The sequence below is a fragment of the Motacilla alba genome, chromosome 3 (genome assembly GCF_015832195.1).
Source record: "Motacilla alba alba isolate MOTALB_02 chromosome 3, Motacilla_alba_V1.0_pri, whole genome shotgun sequence".
NCBI classification, from domain to species: domain Eukaryota; kingdom Metazoa; phylum Chordata; class Aves; order Passeriformes; family Motacillidae; genus Motacilla; species Motacilla alba.
In genome coordinates, this window is record NC_052018.1 from 94,939,639 (window position 1) to 94,963,490 (window position 23,852).

The window sequence follows — 23,852 nt, forward strand, 5'->3', positions numbered from 1 at the left end:
ATAGCATTTTTCACAAGGGCTATCAAAAAAAAGATTTCCTCGAGGTCTCAGTACAAAGATTTGTTTGTGTTGCTATGGAGTAAGGTAACTTCCTGAAAGGAGAAGCACCAGTGCATTTGTTTTTACCTCGTCTGCTGCTTCTTCATATGTTGCAAATGCTGTGTGACCCTCCTGCCAAAGGAACTCACGAGTGCGAAGGAAAGGCTGGGGATGTTTGAACTCCCAGCGCTGGGCAGAAGCAAAAAAATTTAACACCATGAAGTGTCAAATTATTGTTACAAATAATGTTTATAAGCAAGTGTTAGAAAATCCTCAATAAAGATAAAAAAGCCAACTAGTCAGACTTCTACTTCATACAATCAACTACACACATTGATAAAGAATGTTTTATTAGAAACACTGAGAAAAACGTATCATGTAAACCATGGTAATAATTTTGCTTTGAAATATGTGCTGTGATCATTATGATCATGCCAAGTCCACAGAGAATAACTGTCCTACACTGCACTTGTGATAAGAAGAGTTATTCAGGAATTGTGTACACGTACCACAACACTGCACCACTGATTAAGCTTGATAGGAAGATCCCTGTGTGACTGCACCCACTTTGCATAGGAAGGATACATTACTGTAAAAAGAAAGCAGCTTTGAGTCTCCACACAATAAAGACATTTATGTCAAACTTTTCCTTTTGCTACATATAAGCTTAACATTCTCTGCTGTGAGAATTATGCTTTTATGTTTCATTTCCTTTAAAATACTATTTTTTTGTCTTAATACATAATATTTTCACCAGAGTACTTCCACTTCATCCCAAGTCTCTGCAAAAGAGCTTGGTTGCTGCTGGTCAAAGTACAATCCAAAGGTTATTATTTAATGACACTGGGTTTGAATCACTGGCTTACAGTATGGTAAATACACCTGGGATCACAAATAGGAACTCCCTGACCTCAAGATTTCAGGATGCTATGCTAGACCTGACTCAATTAAATACTCATCCAGGTTTAGGTCTTAAAATGCTTGTTAAAATTACTCAGAGGAACAGTTACAGTCAAAACACGTGCAAAACTTAAGTGAATTATGAGTTGAAAAAAATTTCTTATAAACACTATAGACCAAATAATCAAATGTAAGTCAGTCTTCAGGATATTAAAAAAATTCCTGAAAAAGTCTGCATTTCCTAAAAGTGTCTATTTAAGAGAACATATAATGTGGATTTGCTATGAGCAGCAACAAGATCAAGAAATTTTCCTAAGGAGTTAGAGAAAACATTCTGAAAAATGGGGGCTTCCACTTTTCAGAAGGGACTCTTGTCTATCAGCTATACTATACATAGAACTTCACATATAAGTTTACAGCCAAACTACATGAAAAGAGACCCACCTGTTTCACTTGTGGGACGTATAGCAATTGGTTCAGCCAGTTCTGTTTTCCCAGATCTTGTGACCCAAGCAACCTAAAAAAAGGACAAAATAAAAAAAATCAAAGAAAACAAGTTTGGGAAAAAATCCTCTAGCCCCAAACTTGCTTTCATACCCAGCTGCAGACTAAGTGGTAGGGTTTTCTTACAGTCAGATTAAAATGAATTTTTGAAGTGTACCTCAGGAGCAAAGTCAGCAATATGAGACTTCTCTGTCTCCAAGGCAGCCTGGGACACAAACATGGGGAAGTAGCAGTTTTCCACTCCAAGTTTCTTGATCTCTGCATCAAAGAAGTCTTTGATGGCTTCCCAAATAGCATGAGCCCAAGGACGAAGAATGTAACAGCCACTAACATCGTAGTATTCAATCATCTCTGATTTTGTGATCACCTTGTAAAAGATTAATGAGAGGCTGAAGTTTCAGTTTGTACACAGAGAACATTCAGTAACTGAAGTGTGCATCATGCAACTCAAGAGAAGTCTCCTACTAAAAACTGCTCAAATTGTTAGCAGCTAAGATATACTTTAGGGTCATTTGTGTTACCAAGAGAAGGTTAACCAGGAACATTAAACTTAATAACAGGTCTGAATACTGTAAACAGTTAACTAAAACTGAATTTCATTAACCCAAGTAAGAGACTATAGCCAGTTTCCAGAAACAAAAAAACCAGCACTTCCGTAAGAAATGCCTCTAGCTCATGTCAGAAGAGACTTTTATTCCTTAGAGTACAGGCAAAAATTATACTACTGACAGGAAATGTACACCACTGACAGCTACTTATAAATCTCTCATAACAAGACTAATCTAAACAAATCATCTCGATCTGGGTTCTTTTCAATCTCACAAGCCAGCAAAATTGTTAAGTATCAACAGATATTCACTTCTGTTACGCATCACCTGGAGCTGAAATAAAACTTTCAAGTCTGTGAAATTCCTCTAATTTCAACTAAGTTTTTTACTCTAAACAAAAGAGGAATCCAGGTATGAAACAAGGAAATAATATGTATTATATATTATAAGGTTGGGTGGTTGACACTCACCCTTTTTACAGCTTACTAAATTTATTTAGGTCTTCACTCCAAGGCACTTCTATTTAAGATCATGATAACATAAGACATAGAAAAGAGCAAATACTTTGCTTTGTATTGGAAAAAAAAAAAAAAGAAACTCAATCAGAAAGATGTAAATCCCAAAAATCCCAAACAGACATTGATTTACAACAGAATGAAACAATAAAATCAAACTGATGTGCACTTACCTGAGAGAACCACTCTGAAAGATTTTCTTCTTTTTTAGCTTCTAGACCCAGCCTACAGTATGACAAAAGAACCAGATTTGTGCTGTTCAGCACTTAGCCATGAAACTTATCCTAACCCTTTTCTTCCTCTTTTCTTTTGGGGCAGGAGGTATGGAATAATAAGGTGGAAGAGAATGTTTTAGTTTTACATCAAAAGGCTAAGTTTTGCCTGGTGGGAGTTGCTCGGATTTCCTTATCCTTATCCTAACAAGAATATTTAATAAGAACAGCTCCAATTATTTAGTATGGTTTGAACACTTCTAATTCTCACTATGGCTGTACCAAAGAACCTCAGAGCAACACATTTAAAAACCCAACCACCAAGTAAGAACCTAAGATTAACCAGATCTGTGTGTAAGCAGTTTTACTTTTTATTTTAAACATTTTCTACCTAGCCAGTAGCTAAAATTTCAGGAAAGACATGCAACTCGAATTCACCATTCATGTGAATGTCAGTCACACTGTTTGAGACAGAAAATGGACCCTACCTCAAAATAAAGATAACCAATAAAACTAGAGGATTCTAAAGAAGGTTAAACTCACCAGACTCAAATGACAGAACACAAAAGTAAAGGTTTTATATATCTACAGAGATGTTTTAAAGAGGGGGAAGTACATTTTTTTCTGGCATTATTTCTCTACAAAATAACTGCATCTCCATCTCTAATACATGGTTTATGTATATGAAACAGGAAGTACATCGTACTACATAATATATGCTGTAAAAAGACCTCTAAACTTTCAGCAAGACACGGGAGCACATTTACAAAAGCAAATAATAAGTACAAAAAATTCTCAGTGACAGTAACAATATAGGCTGCTGAGGTACAACTGACACTAAGTAAACTTTGGTAACCTGCTTTTGGCTCAATCCTGAATATGAAAATCAATACAGTTATTTTGCAAATGTCCACACTTTAAAGTGAAATGAGACACATATCAAACTCTAAATCTAAACAGAGGTAGACAGTTGATGGTTCTATCCAATAGGATTAAAGATTGCATCTTTACCTGGTTTGTTTCTTAGGGCCTTGGCCCTCTCCTGATCCATTTGAGGAGCGCTCATTACCACTCTGTCCTTGCAAAGGTTCTTTTTTGGGCCCATCATTTTGCTTCTGTTGCTTACTTCGCTTTTCAGACTTGTTCTCCTTCTCTTTCCTCTTTTTGTCTTTGTCATCCACACCACTAGCAGATACTGGTTTATAGTCAACTCCTGCAACAGACTTGTACTGGGCCTTCAACTGAAGAAGTTCTTTAACAGCTACATCTATCTTTTCCTTGAAGAAAAGAAAAAAAGAAGAAAATTATAGAAAAATCACTGGATAATATGGCTCTATAAAAAATAATAATATGGCTCTATAAAAAAAAAATCTATGTGGCTTTATGGACATTCACAGACTGTTGGCAGAAAAATCTCCATAAGCCAGTACTTAACTTTAACGCGCTGACATTTTATAGCATCATACCTGACAGCATATCTAATTTAAAAAGAATGTTTCAGATCTCAGAATTCAAATTGCTGCCTATTATAAAGGTGTAAATTTTTTTCCATTTCTAATTCCCCTAATGACACTGAATTTCAAAGAGATTTTTAGATTTAAATATATATATTACATTTTTACATTACAGTGTATATGTTATTACCTTGTCTGCTTTTTCTGCTTTTAATTTCCTGACTTCGTCTCCTTGAAGAGCTACTTTGCTAAACAGGGCTTTAGCTTCAGGAGTGTCTTGACCACTGGGTACTGTGTTTGATATCTGAGGCAAAGCCCCCTGAGCTGCTGGTGGATGTCCTGGCTTGTACTCCTGCCCAGTCTTTTCCTTGTAGTCAGCTTTTAGAGAAAGGAGGAGTTTTACTGCTTCATCTATTTGATCCTGTGCAGAGGGCAAATAGCAAGATTTACTGGTGAGAATTAAAGAGAAAACAGGCCAGAAGCACTGATTATCAAGCTACAAAACCAACCTAACCAACCAACAAAAAAGCCCCCCAAAAACAACCCAACACCAAAACTAATTTTGCAAGGCGGAAATACAGGCAGAAACCCCCCTGCCCCCCAGAAGCACCTAAAAAGTTGCAGGTTTGTCTCATGTTCTTTTCCACAACCATCACTGAATCTGTCTCGTTTTGAAAGGTCTTGCTATTGCTGCAGCACATTAGATAGTTGAACAGTTACTTGTCCCAAATACAGCAAGAGATAGTAAAATACATTAAACACTTCTGCAGGGTCAATATCTGCCATGCTTGTGCCTATTCACCTAGATATGAGAGGTTAAGTTTGACTTTGTATATCTGAGTCAGGAAAGTATCCAGAACCAGAACAGTTCTGTTCTGCATGTTCATGCATGACCTGGACACAGGGGAGCTTGATCACTGCTTGGTGAAAGATTTCCCCCCAGTGGCCAAATGTGATTACAATTACAATTGCTCACTAATGCCTATTGTACCTTGGAAGCTTTCTCTGCCTTGAGTCTTCGTACCACTTCCCCTTGCTCAGCTACAGTATCATAAAGTGCTTTGCCATCCACTAAGCTACAGCTTGCCAAGTTACTGCAGCAGAGAGGAGATGGAAGTGCAGTGGAAGACAGACAAGGAGGCATTGAGGGTGGATTTCCAGGCTTGTACTCTTGACCTGTCTTTTGTTTATATTCTGCTTTTAGGTTTAAAAGAATTTTCACAGCCTCATCTATTTGTTCCTGAAGCAAGAGAGAAAAAACAGCAGTTGCAGATAAGGGTAGAAATAACAGAGGTGTAACACAATAGCTGAGATAACACAAGCTTTACTAGAATGGCACTAACACAGCCGTTGTAATAAAACTTATAGAGCTATCCTGTGAGTATAAGCTGTTATTACTAAGTTCTGTAGTAAAACTTTTTAGCCAGAATACCTACAAGTTGTACACCAAAGGACCAAATCAGGTAGTGTAGGTAAGGACTGATTTCTGCGCCATAAAAGCCTCCCATTTAGGTGGCTTAGTCCCCTCTAGTTATAGCAGTCCTTGAGCTGCACACTGGAGAATAGCAGCAAATACACAGACTCTGAATAAATAATGGTTCTTTGGTCATGATCAGGTAATTCCCAAATTTATTGCTGCCATTCTGGCTCCAAGTTACGGCCTTTCTTTCAAGTTACTGCCTATATTCTGCTTCACTTATCTTGCATGACTAAAAAAACAACTTATTTATTTTCCATGCACTAACACAGAACTCATGCAGTCAGCCATATCATCAGCTCAAGAGAATTTGGGAAAGCACTTCATGGAGCTAGCTTAAGTTTTGCTCCTCAAATTTCACAAAACCTGCCATTGGGTTTTAGCCTAAACTGAAGACACTGTTCCACTCAGAAGTATCCACAGGTAGAACACCTTTGAAGCTTTCTCCAATTTGAGCTTGTGGACCACTTCTCCTTGTTGAGCTACTCTGCTGTACAGAGCCTTGCTGTCTACTGGACATGGGGATGGAGGAGTGGGAATAGGAGAACACTGAGGAGGGACAAAGGCCACAGGTGGGCTTCCAGGCTTGTACTCCTGGCCTGTCTGTCGTTTATATTTTGCCTTTAGGGATAAAAGGACTTCCACAGCCGCACCTATCTCATCCTGGAAGAAGAAAGGAAGGGGGCAGAAAGAGGGAGGAACAAAGATATAGAGACATAAGACTCTCAAGAGTACCATAAATACTTTCATAAAAAGACCTGCAGTTTATGCGCACCTATTCAATTTTCCTAAGTAAGTACTTAGTAGAGTTATTCAGAGAAGTTTTCTCTACTAATTTCCTATTTTAACAAAGTAACTCCTCTTAAGGGATGTACAAGCCTAACTGTCCTAAGTAAAATGATAACAATAAATAAATTTAGATCTTCTCATTTATTTAGATTTCATAGTGCCATCAAGATACTACTATTACTACTACTATCAACATTATTTAACCACTGGGCAAACTGTGTTATTTTCCCTCTCTTCTTGCTCTGCATTAGAAAGAAAGGAAATAACACAGCTAATAGTAGCTATGTTGGCTATGTACAGTTACAGACAGGAAGATTCTCAAAAACATCTGTGGCATTTCGATCTTTCCTTTCTGGTTTTGGAGCTTTGTTTCAAAGTCTAAACAGCAACAATTCAATCCTGTGAAGTCATATAATTTGACCATACTGAGCTAAACAAATGAAGAAATTGCCAAGGCATTTTAATCTCAAGGACTTGATTTGGATACTTAATCAGCTCTTGCTGTTGAGTAAATTCTGTCCATGTTTCAGAGCACCAGCCTAAGAAATATGGGAATTCACCAATATAAACTTGGTCATACAAACCTAACTGAAGAAGTAAATATTGGAAAACACAAGTTTTGACAGAACAGAGCCCAGTCCAGATGATGACCACTATAAAATCCCTGGATCCATAAGCACCCATTCACCTCCATAGAGAGAGAACAAGGGGCTATGCAAACCCAGACAAAACCACAGGATTATTTTAATCATCACCTTAGATGCTTTCTCAGCTTTCAGTTTTCGGACCACTTCTCCTTGTTCTGCTACTTTATCGTACAGAGCTTTACTGTCCAAGGTACTAGAGGTCTCAAGCTTTGATGACTGTGCAGTTCCAGATACTGGAGGATTTCCTGGCTTATACTCCTGGCCTGTCTTCTCTTTGTATTCTGCTTTCAAGGCCAGCAGTTGTTTCACAGCTTTATCAATATCTTCCTTTGCTGCCTTCTTAGCCTTCAAGTCACGAACTACATCACCCTGTGCAGCCACCTTGTTGTAGATGATCAAGTGACCTTCAGATGACTCAGCACAGGCTGGAGTAGAGGTATGACCAAGAACTGGAGCAGATTTTCCTTTTACAGCTGAACTAGCCTTTAAAAAAAAAAAAAAAAAAAAAAAAAAAAAGCCAAGTATTCAGCATGTAATCTTGTACAGAAAGAGATGTATAGTAATACATTTTATGGTACTTTCCTAAACAACCAGTTTACCTCTTTCTTTGCAGTTTCAGCTCTGGTCTTCTCTTTTGACCCAGATGTTGGCATTTCTTTAGTGTGTCCATCAGGGATGTAAATCAAAATGCACGGGGCATCTTTACAGCTATAAGGACTATAAAAAGATTTATAGAAAACACAACAGTAAAGGAAATAAAAGATAAATATCAAACATTTATTGAAAAGATGCATTCTAAAAGATGCTTTCACACAACTGCAAGTTTATCTTTGATACACAGCTGTAATTACATAAATTTACCTAATTGGGGATCTGCAATGATTCCTCTAACATGCACATTTTCCTTTTTTTTTATAATATTTATATGTTTATGTTATAATTGCATGTAGATGTTTTGATAGTTTTGCTAAGAAAGTGTTACAATTAAGTAGAATGTGCACACTCTAATTGGAAAAATGCCCATTTTATTCTGTAGCATTGCTACCTAATTTCTATACTCCAAGTCACAATGAAACCATGATCTCATTACCAAGTCCAGGTTAGCTGGGGTGCACCTCAAGTACCACATACTTGGCTTAAGACAGTTTTAAGCAGCAGGAATGTAATAAAAAATAAAAGCCATGCCAGTCCACAGAGATATTCCTCACAAAGATCATGATAATGGATAATATAAATATGGATGGCATTACTCTTACCAATGTGTGTGTGTGGGAAAACACTAAAACACAGCAGCTAAAGCTAATTCTGTGAAGTCTGTTTAGGCCATTCTGAGGTAACTTACCTCACTGGCTCATAGGGCTGATCACAAATAAAGAATCCTCTCCTCTGAAGTTGTATGATGTCTCCTTTTTTTAACTCCTTAAGGCATGGATCACCCAGCATCAGTTCTTCTTGCTGTAAGTATTAAAAGAAATCATTGCGTGTCTAACAGAGCAAAGGAGCAGCAAGAAATAGAGTTGAGTTGTAGAAGGATAGTGGTGATTTCCTCCTTTTTAAAATGTCAAAATGTTACTTAATTTCAGCAACAGCAGAACAAGTACTAGCAAGAAGATGCCACATCATAAGAATGTATCAAGACAAAAAAATCAAACTATTGGTCTCAGACATGTAAAAGCCTGGTAACAACTGAGAATAAACAAGAGTCATATTTTAATTTTGAGATTATGACAGGTTACATGGAAACACAGAAACTAGATACATCAGCACAATTTATGTTTAACAAAAAAAAATTTCTATTTTAAAGACTACAACTAGAAACAGTGAATTAAAAAAAAAAACAAAAACCCCCCAAAAAAACAAACAACATGAAGTTTTGTGGAATTAAAGGGGACAAAAATATAACTCACCTTGCTATTTCGGTTGATATATTGCTTGAAGTCTTCATCTTTACCTAGAACTGGCTTAGTGATCAGATGCTCATAATTAACGCAGACAGTTGGAATGAGGGGTGCACGTGGAGTTTCTGCCAGCCAAGTGATCTTAGTAGTTTTTTTGAAGTCCTTATTATCTAAGTTCAACTTGGCATTGATGGACACAATTTTTCCACTTGAATTTCTACAGGAAAACAGAAATTACAATGGTACAGCCTAAATGATCAGTTCTGATTCAATACTGCAAGAACAAGTGTTCAGAGCTCATTTTTGAAGTGTGAATCATAGAAAATGAAAGAGTGCATTCACTGCCATTTAAGTTCTCCATTAATTTTGTTGTCTTAAATATCAATAGAGAGTAAAAAGCACGGGGAGAAAAATCTTTGCATATTTATGTTCTCTATCAGAGCTCACCCCATTCTGGCACTTTCTCAACACAACCACTTCAAAGATACCATGATGACATTAAATGGCCTCCTTCCCCACCTCAACAGCTGGGCAACTGAAACTGTGACAGGTTTAGTTTCTCAGTATACAAAAGCAGTATTTGTAATGGGGTGAAAGTTGTTAACATTCCAGGTGGTTTTTTCTGTCTGAAAAAGCTGTTTTACAGAGGCAATATTGCCACAGAATTGTGGAGAGCAATGGATGAGAGGGACATGCAGTATCAGGACTGACTAATGATTTCCAACCTGAATCTACAGATATATACATCCTATGCTAACACGCAGTTTCACACCACATTTCAAAGTAGATTTATAGATGTAGAATCATAGAATGGACATATATGGCCAACCATTAATTCTTTACTGTTACAAGCTTCCTGTTAAAAGAAAATGCAACAAAAAGCTGAAAAGCAAAAATTAATTTCATCTGCCACTGTACAGGTTACCTGTTTAATTTGGTGATGATGATATTGCCCCAATTTATGAATGTAACCACCTCTCCCTCTGCCAGGGTCTCTGCATCTGCGCCCTCAATGAGGACTCTGGAGCTGTACCACACAGGCTTCAACCCAATGTCAGCATTCTGTGAATAACAGTTTGCATTTCAAAGACAACAAATGAAGACTGAAGATGGACAATAACAGTAATGCAAAGCTACAGTGTTTTTCCACAGGTCTCTCCAGTTTCTTCTTTACAGGTGTTCTCCACATTCCCCTGATAATACGCCCAAAAAAATCCACTGACAGCATATTCCATTTTCTTAAGGTCTATGCATCTTTAGGATCTCACAGGTAAACTCAAAGTTTTTCTCAAGTTTCAATTTTGCTATGCAAATTCCCTTCAAAACTAATTTCAGAACTCTCACTTTTGCTTTTTTTATAAAGTATTATGGAAATATATATGGAGCTTCTTTTAACTGCATAGATTTGTAAAGACAGAAATCAGAACTACATCACTTATAAAATATTCAGCTTTAAAGTATCTCAACAACTGAGATAAACTTCTATTTTCTAAAAAGGCCAACAGCTGTGAGTTCAGACTTTCTCAGCTGGTCAGGAGTTTTCAATTTGTTTCTTCTGGTCAGTATTTATCTCATTACATATTGGAGGCAGCACTTACTGGTACTATCAATGTTTTAATATGCTGGCTTGTATCTGACCAAACTTCAGTGTCTTTGAGCCTTGAAGAGTCACAACTTTCACTTACATATGCTCAAAACCTGTTTCCTTGTTATCAGCCATGGGAAAGAGGGGAAACCCAGTGTCCAACACTCAGTTACAAGAAATGGCAACAGCAGCACTCAGAGCAACAAAACCAAAACAAAGAAATGAAGCAAAGCATCAGTAATATTCACTCATTTCTCAGTGTAAGTGAATATAAGTATAACTAAGGGATGCTTTCAGTGACACTTCAGCACAATTTGAGACATCAGACTCAAAGGAAAGTATCTTTGTTACTTATAGCACCAAGAAAGAGTTGTATCAGTAACACACTTCCCTTTTAAGGGATATTACTCTGTTTACTAGATACTAGAAGTATCAAATCAGCAAGTTCTTAGCTTTTGATAAGAACTATTTGCTATACAAATTTAAAAATCATATTAAAAATCCAGAGATTGACAGAATCAACAGGTTAATATGTTACCTCTCCACATAAAACCTGATGTTATAAACCACTTAAAAAACATCTCACTGTTAATGGATAAAGAGTGTTTACTGTATTATAGCCACAGAGCTTGAATAAAATTTAATATTTAACCTCTGTGAAAGTTAGCATCAAACAATAGGAAAATCAGCTTGAGTAGCACTCCAGGCTTGTAATGACTCACCTCTTCTGAAAACTCTCAGAGAGGCCCTTTAGGGCACCTTTTATATGCACTCTATATGTTCACAAAAAGAGTTCCCTCTTAAAAGAACAAACATGTTTAGTAGTAGCAAAGTTTTTGAAAATTTTGAGGCAAAACAAAAGTACCCCTTGGATAGATCTCTATCAGATTAGCTACCTGAGCAAGCTAAAAGTAGGACTCCCCTTCCTGACTGTTTCATGCCAAGGTACTTCCCAACCTTACTGAGCTGCACAAGAATATTAAGAGAATAAAGCAAGAACCTTTGGGTGTTTAGCCACTTCTTTCATTTCCTCTTGAGCTTCAGGAATATTTACTGGGACCACTGCATCTTTCAGTAAAGCAGTGTACCGAGGTGCTACAGGGTCTATAACCTACAGAAAACAAATGAAGTGGATCATGAATATATGCCAGTGACAAAAAAATAAGATGCTTTACAAAACAATCACCACCAAAAAAAAAACAAACAAAAAACTGGTATTCTTTATGTTACTGCATTTTTTCAAAGTCTGCTTTAATGTCACTTTCATACAAAGCTACAGAATAGTGAGAAAATAGTGGTAATATGTTACAATTTGGAATCTTTACTAAAATACTCTGAGTAAAAACTGGATTGGGTACTACTGACAGCAGAAGTAACCAAAATTATGACCCAATGCCTTATAGGGAAGACACAAAAATGTACTCTGATACAGTTTTACTGTGCACATAAGCTATTACATCTGAACGCTTTTTCTCTAGTTAACTAAATTTAAAGCAATAATTTTAAAGTGGAGTTTGTTCTTTTTCCAGCAGCACAAGATCTGATCTCATACTCATTTTCCAAGGACAGTACTCCAGGAGAATCAGTGACAGAACTGCCTGCAGAGAAGGCACCAATCAAGTCTGCAATTTTACTACAGACACATCAGATACTATAATAAGGCAATACCATAACATTGACTTCATTCGCATTTCTACAACATGAGTTTGGCATGAAAAAGCCACCACTAGGATGTCTTCCTGTATTATTATTGCCCGTTATCAAACTTAGCTGCTGTAGTTTTTCACAGCATTTTTTATACCTGAAATACTGGTTTGTCAAACTGTTCAGAAGCACCTAAATACATAATTCAAGTAAAGCAGTCATTTAAGGCCGAAAGGAATATCCAAGATCTACCCGGTTAACTGGAAACTGACACAAAGGAAAGCACCTGCTTTTATTAGCATAAAGTGATTTTTGCTCTCCTTGGTTTACTCCTGCTCAAGTGAAAAGCTACACAGCTATATATTTCTCTGTATTTTGGAGAAAAGTATTTAGCTTCTAATTACTTGACATTAGATAATAAAATGATATGATGACATACTTTTAAGAAGACACACTTTTATAAGTTAGTAGTCACTGAAGTCAGACACCTAAATGCTAGACATACACTTTGAAAAAGGATTTGTGTATGTATCTCAAAATGCAGGGGTATTATATGATTTAATATCATAATTTTGATAATTAAATGATCAGATTTTATAGTGTTATTACCAGGCTCTTTATCTTATTCATTAAAACTCACAATCCCTTGTCAGGCGCTAAAAATTACAGGATCACATATAAAATATGAGTTGTCACACTGATAAAGTCTTTGAGCGCAGAATTACCTGTAAGCAGCCAACTGGTTTTTCTCATATTGCAGATAGCTTTCAACCTGCATAGCCACATGTAAATAAAATTGGCTAATAAATATGGTGCTGTACAAGGAGCTGAGTCAGAGGTCTAAGAAACTCACTTCAAAAGTCAATTTAAAAAAATGAGCCTTGGCAGTCCATTGTGGATTCTTACCCTCAAATCAGCTGTTAGTCATAAATATATTTATGCAGCAACAGAAAGAACCAATTCATAAACCTATATGGACGTAGCAAATCAAATGCAAAATATATGAAGAAATACAAGACACATGCCAAACAAGCAAAAACTATTTAAATGAACAGATCTGGGTACTATCTGAGCAAAACCAAGCAGGAATCCCAATGCAAAATAACAGGTGTTTCCACAATCACACAAAATATGCAATCCTCATGAAAACAAATCGCCTTATTATAGTGTCCAAGCATCTGCTGCCAAAAAGCAACTCATCATGTCAAGATGCAATATTCCTGATTTGCCATTCAGTCAGAAACTCCAGCAGTGCTGGCTTGATCTCCCCAGGCAGAGCACGCAGTGCATTCATCCTTTTGCCACAGAAAGGAAATGCGGCCAATGTGAACCAAATCGGGGAAAATTTGTGTTTGTGTTGACAAATCCACCAAACCAGAGGTGGGCAGCCTTTGAAAACTAGGAATAATGCATTTTCAGTGGGTTTGTAGAGCTCCTGTTATACAAGCAAGTCTGACTGTGCTATGAAGCTGCAAAATGATAGCTTATGCTATGTATGCTTACAGCACTGTAAGCTATATGCTAGGGTAAAAAGCATTAAGTAATACCTTCTTACAGATAGCTCGCAGCTTGAAAGCAGAAAAATGAAATGCAGTTTTCAGATCAGATTTACAGCAAATACCATTATCCTTTCCCGTACTACTAAGGAAGGCAAGTAAGTACTGGTAGAGGAGAATCAACAGGATTAGTGCTTCTTCAGGTTAGAAGGGGGGGACATTCCATTTTCCTGAGAGTGAGCCAAATGATGCAGCATAGCAACTGCTACTTGTTGTGATAAGCACTCCAATGAACACTGGGTTCTCTACATATGCTAGAAAGAGGATATCAGGAGTAGCATCAAATCTGAGTATGCACATACCTTTTTGTTAAAGGACCAGATTTTATCCCATTCCATATTCACAACAGATCGAGAGGAGCCCTGCATAAAAAAACCCGAACCAACACCACATTAATATAAATATTCTAGCTCTTAGATTAATTTAAAACAAAGTTCTTTAAACTGAAAACTCTCTATGGTTTGTTTTCATCCAAAACAGTTTTTGAGCTTGCAAAATAAACCCTCTCCAAGTAAGAAACCTGCAAGTCCATTTTGCCAACACCTACTCACAGGTGCTACCATTGTTGAAGCAATACATGTCAAAGTAGCAATGCTTCAAAAGCAGAAACTTCCCAGTAACAAGTACATTAAGTGAAGCTTCACAAAAATTTGTGAAACTTATCAAGGAAGAGTCAAAGAATCAGAAGAAAACACCCACCTGAGCAGCAATAAACTGTTTTAGCCCTTCAACTGTCATGCCTCTTCTCAGGACACCACGCACAGTGGGAAATCTTGGGTCATCCCTAGAGGAAAAAGGTATTCCATTAGTGCCATACTCTACATTTTCTAATTCTGCACTTATCAAGAACTTTACTAATACTGCCACACATGAAAGGCACAGCCTCAGTGTATTCTACTCACTAAACTCCCAGCTAGGTGAGAGCACATAACTGAGAAGACTGAGCTCCTATCCATACAAAATATACAGTGAAGGTCAGGTCTCTCAAAAACTAGCAAGGCAAAAGTTATGTCCCTACCCATTATTTCCCTTCAAAGGGCACCCAGAAAATGTTACTGGAAAGAAGTGACAATGCTACCTCTTTATACAAGTGATAGAATTCTATGAGTTATTTTTTTTTTCTCTTACAGAAGAAATAAAAAGGCCTGATCTGCAATGTAACATTTAAACTTGGTGGGAACATGAATCAAACCTTGCTGAGGACCCAACAGGGAGGCTTAGGGAACGAAAGGTAAAGACCATCATAAGACCAGCTACACTTCTAGGGAAAAAAAAAACAGGCAGGAGCAAGAAAGGATAAATTTGGCTCTAGCCAAGTGGCTCCACGCATAGCTTTCAACTCAACTGACAACTAGACAGCTAGTCCACCAAACCCTGTCTGCAGAAATCAAATCAATCTGAAAAAATTAACAGAAAGAAAGAGGGTGAGGGCAGGCTGGAGAGATGTGGGATGGATTTGACTAGATGGACAGGACCAGAAGCACTTCAATCCAGACGCTCTTCTGGCATTGTTTAGGAATGACTCCAATGACAACAACCAATGACTCAAGACTAAAACATGTAAATGCCACCCACATGCAAAAGCCAGAGTCCAAAAATAAGCTGCCTCATGTTTATTACAGGCCACGAATATGTATGTACACAGCTACTGTAGAGCAGGAAACAGACACATTGTACATACACAAGCCAGTTTAATTAATCTACATTATTTAATATTATTTAAATATTCAAACTATCCCAAAGCAAAAATGAATGTGCCAGTCACAAGAATCTTAGGGAACAGTGCTGACCTACAGCCATGGAACATACCATCCATCCACAAGGCCTTCGTTGACAAACCACGTGAGCTTTCTCTTGGAGAGCACAGTGTTGTTGAGGTTTAGCCTACTATACTCCCATATATATGGTTTCCTTATACCCAGAGCCTCAATAATCCAGTAGAATTGTTCATCCCTGTCATGGTATTCAGTTGTTCTCAGGGCATGTGTGACACCTTCAATACTATCAACAATGGGGCAGGCAAAGTCGTATGTGGGATAAACACTGACAAAAAAAGATCTTTAATTAGCAGGGTAGAACAAAACACTTTCCTCCCACCTAAACACTTAAACTCAGTGCAGTTTATATTCATATATTATAAGTATTTCTAACCTATGATCCTGAAAACTTTCAGATCAAGACTAAATAACACATACACAACTAATTGTCCACAGAGAGATCCAGAGGGCAATATAATTTTAAGATGAAGAAAGCTTTCAAGAAATAAACTGATAACAGCCTTAATATTCAAGCCTAAAAAAATAACCCTTCACTGCTAATGTTCTTTTCAAACATTTATAAGGACTAAGACTGAAATAATATTCACTGTTGACCATAATGGCCATCTCACAGATTTTAAAAGTAATTTGCACAAATTTAAGAAAGTCAAGAGACTCATCACATATTCTAGTTGAAAAATGCTAGCAAGTTCCAAGTATTAAAAGAAATTTACTAAGGAATTACAAATGACCTGGAAAGAGCAAAAGCTACAGGCCGCACAAGGAGAAAGTGGACATACTTGTAGGTACTTCCTGTCCGAGGGTGAGGCTGGTTTTTACAACGATAAAGAGTTGGATCCCTCATACATCCATTATTACTACTCATATCTATTTTTGCTCGTAGACAACAAGTTTGTCCATATTCTGTTCCCTTTTTCATTTCTTCCCACATTTGTAGATTCTTATTTACACCTAAGAACAACAAAAATACACCATTTTCTAAGGTATGAAGCTGATACAGAATCAAGTTTTATTACTGCAGTAACAAAAATCAGTGTTACCCCCCACTTTGGACACTGGAATTCATTTTCACACATTTTATATTGTGAATTTTTAAGTGATAATGAATGGTGATGAATTCATACATACAAGAGTTTACTGCCCTGGTCTAAATGTGGACTTAATCTGTCCAGCCTTGTAGAACAAAGCACTAAACACTTCCAAGTACCTATAAGGACCTTGAAGATATGCAATTTAGTAATCTCACTCATATTTGTTAATAAATTCAGGCTTTGATACCAAATCAAAAAGGTAAGAGAGTAAGCCCAAAGCTTAAAATATCTCACAGTTATTTCTGTGTTTAGATTCCACTCTTTGCTCACGCTCTGCTTTCATTTGTTCTGCAGGAGTATCATCCACATACGCCTTCCCTTCTTGAATAAGCTTTTCAGCATATTTCATTATTGTTTCAAAGTGATCCGAGGTATATGTAAATTGATCTGGTTTGATGTGCAGCATGGCAACATCTTCGAGAATAACCTGCCAAGTGTGAAAATGTACACTGTAATATTCAGGAAAGGCAGTTTTCTTACATCTTTATCCTCTTCATGTAAGATGTGGTGTTTTTAATGCTCCATTGTCCAGGAAGGATAAGCCATAAGAATAAGCATGAAAGAAAAGAGAGGCATGCACTTATCATTCTTTCACAGCCTATAATCACTCTGCTATCTTATCATACCTTTTCAAAGTCTTCTTTCTCTTTTTCTGGATTTGTGTCATCAAATCTCATAATAAGTTTTCCTTTGAAGTTAACTTGGTAGTGTTGATTTAGCAGGGCAGCTTTGGCATGACCAATATGCAGATATCTAAAAAGGAAATTAAAAAAATATATACACCAGAACTACTTCAGCTAGACTTCTTTATTTGTGAGGAAAGGAGAAAGAATGGAAAGCAATACCTAAGTGTAACAAACAGCACACTTAGGACATTTGCTGAAATACTACAGGTTTATGAAAATAGATTATGTTTCTTCTACCACAAATTTAGTAGTTAACTGTAAAAAATAACTAAATCTGTAAATTAGAGTGTTGCTATGGATATAAAGATTGGACTGCAATTATCTCCATTTTTACAGACTAACTTAAACCAACTGCTGATGATACCCAGTAGCAGCTACTAGATAATCTGAACATACCACATTCACAAGAGTGGAATTTTCTGATTGCTGTGTGTTTTTAAATATAAGATATAAAGCTACTGACATTTTATACTAAATATAAATCCCCAAAACCACAAAATTAAAATCTCTTGCAAAAAAAGAGTAACATGTCCCTGAAGAACAGTGTTTTAAACCACCAGGATTAAGACACTAAAAACTAAGTAAGCTGAGATTAATATATGTTATAGACATACATGTACATAATACATAATTTACAATATTTGAGTAAAGTTTATATTGGACTAATAGAGTAAGAAACACAACTACAGAAGTCACGTCATGCTGAACAGCCAGTTTAATGAACAAATGCAATCGTGGAACTTTTATAGGCCATCAGGCAACTCCAAAAAGAAACAAAAAATGAAAAGTTGGCTGAAAATTGAGTTTATTATACTGGCTCATCACATCTCCTCTGTGTGGTCTTTAAGGAGCTTGTGCTTTGGTATTGCACACAGCCTGGACCCCTGGCCCTCCATTATACATCTGGTGTCAAGCTTCCCCAAGGAAGGCTATCCCATACATCTTTCCTTTCTCAAATCTAAGCTTCCTTGGGAAGCACTGAGTTCCTTGACCCAATTCATAAGGACTGCATGTCCACATCATAGCTCCTGGTAGGGCACACACATCCATTATCCATACAAATGCCATCCTCCTGCTTCTCCTCATCCCACTGCTGAGCTGCACAACATCACCTCACAACTAAACTCCCTATTCCAAGTCCAGGCGACAGTGCAATGAAGTACAGAGGAGAAGTGAATGAACAGCTCTAGTGGAGACAAAGTTTTAAACACTCATTTGGTTAAACAGCCTTGTCTGACAAGCTGATTACCATCCTCATAAAAATACTTTCTTTTTAAAAAAAAAAAACCAAAACAGAACCCTGTCAAAGTATTCATGTTTCTTACCCACTTGCTTCAGGAGGAAACCTCACAATGACCTTTCCCATCTCTGCGCCAGGAAGTTCAACAAACTTCCCAACATCTGCTTTCTTTTCTTTTTCTGTTGCCTTGAAAAGAGACATGATTGCAGATTGTATTAGCTGTAAAATTTGATATAAAACTCTAGATAACAACTGCTGTATCAAAGTCTCCTTTCAAATCTACAAGCTGCCATATTGGACCCCAAAGTCATCTCTTTGCAACTTTCACATTACTCAAGGACTCCAAATAAAGATTAATTCTAGAGTTTTAAGTTATTTTGTCTTCAAATCTGGTCCAGGACTGAAAAGTCCCACCAAGTTGTCTAATTTATTCCATAGAAAAAAACAATTGCTAGTTAAGGTTTTGTATCTTAGTGTTCTTAACCTGAACATGATTAACAAATTCAGTCAACTTTCAGTCAAAGAGCAATCTTTGCAGGTCCATCAGGATCTCAAACTGTCTTTAGAAAAAGCAAACAATATATCTAAAGAGCCGTGCTGATTAAAAGAGGTGCCATATTTCCACAATTCCATCTATGCACTGGACTAGACAACTCATGCCTTTCTAAATTTGAAAGCAACAACTTTCACTGTAAACAAGAGTTTACAAAAGTTTAGTTCACTGTACGACTGCTTACTTTCAGTTTTTAATTCTCTAACCTAAAAAGAAAAAATTCTTGCAGTGTATTCACAGAAATAAAGCTACTCTCTCCAGAAGATCTGAGTAAATCTTACCATTTTAACCTTTGGTGTACCAGCAGCCCACTTGGCTCCCACTGACTGGAAAGCATGTTGTACCTCAAGGAAGCTGTACCATCGCTTTGCATGCACTGGAGCTTTGTTTTGTTCTAACTGCTCTTGCCACGTACTACTATCTGTTAGAAAACAAAGAAGTTTTCAAATTATTAAATAATAAAAATAAAATTATTTTTATCAACAGCAGCTTTTCAGATTGCTCTTAAGGGCAGCAACATTGAAAAAATACCAAAAGCTGCTAGCTTTTAATTCTAATTATTCCCTTTACTTTCAAGTGGAATTGGGTTATACTGAATGGTATCTTGTCACCTATCACCTTTAGATACAGAGCTAAGAGAAAATAAAAACCAAATCCATAAAAACAGATCATCAAAGCTTCTTTAACTTCTAAATGGTATTTTGCAGAGTCACATCTACATCTTTTAATTATTCAAAATAAACACCAAAGAAATTTCCTCTGCTAAGATAATGTCACAGAAAGGTCGATGCATATAATTTTATGTTGCACATTTTCGTATTGAGGCAACAGGTACTTAAAGATATTCTTGCAATTATTAGCACAAAAGAAATTAGAAAAAGTTCCACCTAGGGATTACAGCTCATAAATTTCCAAATGTAACAACAATTAAAAAAAATAAAATCTAGGATTTCCTAAGCTATACTATTGCAATCACTAGTGATGCACAGGTCACAGCAGTGTGCATGACAGTACACAGTCTGCCATAGACCTAGGAGTCACTATTAGCATCCACAAAAAAGAAAAACTGGGGATTCCTGTTGTATATTAATTGAGCATCAATATATTAATATTGCAAGCCAGTGAAACAGAGAATATAAACCAATACCTTTCAGTACAGCCCAGACACACAAATCTGCAAGACTCAGAGAGTTTCCCACCAAGTAGGTCCGTAGAGACAGACAGTGGTTGAGTTCTTGGACGGCTAAAGCGAACTGGCTGGCAGCGGATAACTTCGTAGCACTGAACTCCAGCCAGTGGTCAATCTTGTTTGAAGGGACAAAAGACAGTTAAAGTTACTCAAGGAATGAAAACTAAGCTTGTAAAATAACTGAATAATACACAATTGATCTAACAGCTGAACAGAAGATATTAACAGGAACATTAGAATTAAATATATCAGATTATAACATATGTTGAAAGAATATTTAAAATAAATTATACTGAAAAATTCACCAAGAACAATATTAAATAATGAAATTTAATTTCCTCCTTTAGTATAAATTCAAACTGCTGAAAACAACAACTTCACTGAAGTTATTCGCATCGGTAAAATAATAAGCAGTTCTCAGGTAGTCACTTATCACAAGAGTATATAAAAATCATCCCTGTCCTTTAGCTATTTACATATCATATTTGTGACCTATTTCCTCTTCCTGGTGCTGCTGCTGGTTAGTCTACCATTTTCCCCTCAGTCCCTATTTTCCCTTCCTCATCTCCTTTAAGATTTGAAGAAATCAAACCCCTGACCTTCACAAGTCCTATCCCCTGCTCCTGCAAAAATATTTTCCATCTCTCTTTGTACATAAACACAAAAAAATATTAAGAATTAGGCTGGTTAATAATGTAGCCTGTATATAAACTGAATCTCTCAATCCTGCAAGAGACTAAGTGTCTCTTCTCCCGTCCTATTTCATGTGTAACTGTTCTGCAAACTGCAATGGGAATCCTTCCAATGTTCAAGCCAATGTGGCAGGCACAGATGTAATTACACCCATCACAGAATTCAGTTCAGTCATTTGCAGTTGCACGCCAAAATACATGCACCACAAATGCAGCTGTCCTTATACTTCTCCAAGCAGAGTATTATTTTGGAAAGAAGCAGAAGCGAAAAGAAGAACTGTATCAGAAATACCAGCCCTGAAAGTGTGTTTGCTGAGGTCTGGGCTTAACTTAAAAACAAGGGATTTGGACAGAAATTTTAAATAGCCACAAGATAACTTACAACGTTTTAATGCCTCACAGGCAAAGTACTAAGACAACACTTCCTTTGAGACCAGTTATGAGGGCAGAAGAGTGATTGAAGAGTGATTACCACTGGCTTCAAGAAGAAAAGACCTGAATCAAATCCTTCAGTTCCTCCCCAAATTTCAAAGGAAATAAATTACAATTTGTCTGCTAGTTTCAGTTATCAATTTAAAATTCAGCATATGATTGATTATTCTGAGCTAGACCCAGGAAGAAACCAGGGTCAAGGTTTTGTCTGCCATACACAGCAAAAGCTACTTCAGGATTTCAATGGCACGCAGCGTTCCTTGGTGTGTTACACTGAAGTGTTACAAGATAGGAACTGATGGCAACAGAGCTGAGGGAAGTGAAGAGGGAAAATCCCATGTTTTACCTTCCAACCTGAATTATTTTATATTAGCAAGCTGTCTGCTTAGGAGTTGCTGTTGCAGGGGTGGGCAAGGGCAACCCTTCCAAAGCTCACATTTCTTAGTCTTTATACAGATTTCTTAGTCTTTGTGTTTCTTTATATGAAGGAGGAAGCTTACCAAAACAAACCCCTCAGCATCCCACATAGCTGGAACCTCAGTCTAACAGTAAAATGCAGAACAATAGACACAAGGTCAAAAAAAAACCCAACCCCAAACCCCTGAACCCTGCCCCCCAAACTTAGAACAGGCCAAAAGACAAAAAGGGAAAAGGAAAAAAACCACCCAAGAGACAAGAGAGTGATTCAAGGACAAGGTGGATGGGGCTTTAAGCAAACTGGTCTAGTGGAAAGTATCCCCACCCATGGGAAATAGATGGTCTTTGGGGTTGGAAATAGATGGTCCTTAAGGTCCTTTCCAACCCAAACTGTGTTATGATTCTGTGATTTCTTCTCACCTCAGTGTGTTCCAACAAATTTGAGCCATACAACCCAGCAGAGGCAGCAACTCGAGCCAGGTACCGAGCTATTGAATTCACATCAGTAAATGAAACTTGCCTAAAAAAAAGAGAGGGGCAAGGCAAAGGTAAATTACTACCTCCACTCAGTTCAACTTTAATTGCACATGCATAGTTGAAACATGTGCAAAGCAAACACAAAATAGCTTCCAGGCAAGCCAACAGATACCAGGTCACCAGACTAGAAAAAGAAAAATAAAATAAACCTAGCAAAAGAATAAATAAGTCCTTGTTTTTTTATCACCAGATAGAATAATAAGCTTCTAAATGAGCAAGAATTTTGTTTAAGCTGAAAATAAGAAAATAAGACTGATTATTCTTTCAAATACTAAAACTCTCTCCACATCTGGTAGAATTCATAAGCATAACATAAGCTACAGATTTTCCAGATTGTAAGGAGCTAATCAATATTTGTTTTCTTTTCATAAAAGAAGGATCACTTTCAAGAGGATTCCTAGTGAATCACCAGAATTACTGAGAGGTCTTTGTCATGGTTTTAAGGGCTAGCATCAGGGGAAAAAAACCCTATTCATTTGTTACTTTACTCAATTCACACTTCAATGAAACCATCCCCTGGTGAACAAAATTGCCTGCCTGTATTTGTTTTTTTACCCAGTCTTCTCCAGATAACAGACTAATTTGAATTTGTTGTCCCCATTCCGCTTATGAAAGTCCTCAACAGATCTGCAGAAGAAAGGCTCTCCAAAGGGAGTACTTCTTTGTTTTCATGTCCCTTTTCTACATTACATACAGTATCAAAAAAAGCTGTACACTGTCAGAAATCTAGCTTCCAGTTCATCTAAAAATTAATAAATTAACAAATAAATTATAAATTAAAAAATAATAATAGTTATATCTTTTATTTACAAATAAATAAAATAAAATAATTAATATTTGCTAAACATCTTTGGAAGAAAGATGCATCAGAAACATCAGTTCTCCAGATAATACTCATCTCTACTCTACAGTCCCACACAGATGCAGATTGCAAAAAGAGAGTTCCAATTCCTTCTAAATCAAGCATTGATACCAACAAAAGGAGTCCCTGTAAATGGTTTTTTTGAACATTTACTCAGTTTAAAGGACTGAATGCTATACTCCAACTTGTCCAACCAAGGTTCCACTTCTGTTCTGTCATTGTTCTCTATTTCTTTTTTTACCTACTGCGTCCTTTACAAAATTAAAAGAATTCTGATAGCCCTCAAGCCTTGCAAAAATCAACAAAAGTTCTGAAAATTATACGGAATGTATTTGATATATTAACAATTAGAATGTGTCCCATTTTTAGTACAAATGGACCAGCCAGTCTCATTAGGCTAACTGCAGTACAACATAAGGAATATAGATCATTGGGAGGGCTTTTTTTGGTTTGCTTGTTTTTAATTTTGCTTGCTTTTCAAGCATCTAAGATCCAGTATATATATAGGAGATCCATAAAATATAACTAAAACCAAATGTCCCAGTAGGGTGTTTAAATTATACCCTACTGTGTAATTGAAAATGTGTCCTATTCTAATTTCCCACTA

General features: G+C 36.8%; 1 protein-coding gene across 6 annotated transcripts in view; it reads right to left on the reverse strand.

Annotated features, from left to right (window-relative positions):
• The window catches only part of EPRS1 (glutamyl-prolyl-tRNA synthetase 1), a 37,776-nt gene that overhangs the window by 8,373 nt on the left and 5,551 nt on the right, over positions 1–23,852 (reverse strand). The window contains exons 3-28 of one of the 6 annotated variants that reach the window (XM_038133529.1): positions 22,267–22,366; positions 20,264–20,420; positions 19,398–19,537; positions 18,649–18,749; positions 17,264–17,390; positions 16,872–17,064; positions 16,326–16,497; positions 15,578–15,811; positions 14,468–14,552; positions 14,071–14,130; positions 13,760–13,780; positions 11,569–11,679; positions 9,909–10,045; positions 8,993–9,200; positions 8,428–8,540; positions 7,685–7,802; positions 7,194–7,568; positions 6,082–6,312; positions 5,164–5,412; positions 4,363–4,593; positions 3,730–3,995; positions 2,680–2,731; positions 1,601–1,810; positions 1,384–1,456; positions 549–628; positions 127–228 (exon numbers count right to left, since the gene is read on the reverse strand). In XM_038133529.1, the coding sequence (XP_037989457.1) occupies positions 127–228; positions 549–628; positions 1,384–1,456; positions 1,601–1,810; positions 2,680–2,731; positions 3,730–3,995; positions 4,363–4,593; positions 5,164–5,412; positions 6,082–6,312; positions 7,194–7,568; positions 7,685–7,802; positions 8,428–8,540; positions 8,993–9,200; positions 9,909–10,045; positions 11,569–11,679; positions 13,760–13,780; positions 14,071–14,130; positions 14,468–14,552; positions 15,578–15,811; positions 16,326–16,497; positions 16,872–17,064; positions 17,264–17,390; positions 18,649–18,749; positions 19,398–19,537; positions 20,264–20,420; positions 22,267–22,366 (3,946 nt within the window). The remainder of the gene's footprint in view (positions 1–126; positions 229–548; positions 629–1,383; positions 1,457–1,600; positions 1,811–2,679; positions 2,732–3,729; positions 3,996–4,362; positions 4,594–5,163; positions 5,413–6,081; positions 6,313–7,193; positions 7,569–7,684; positions 7,803–8,427; positions 8,541–8,992; positions 9,201–9,908; positions 10,046–11,568; positions 11,680–13,759; positions 13,781–14,070; positions 14,131–14,467; positions 14,553–15,577; positions 15,812–16,325; positions 16,498–16,871; positions 17,065–17,263; positions 17,391–18,648; positions 18,750–19,397; positions 19,538–20,263; positions 20,421–22,266; positions 22,367–23,852) is intronic. The other 5 variants (XM_038133530.1, XM_038133531.1, XM_038133533.1 and 2 more) reach the window with 5 other exon arrangements.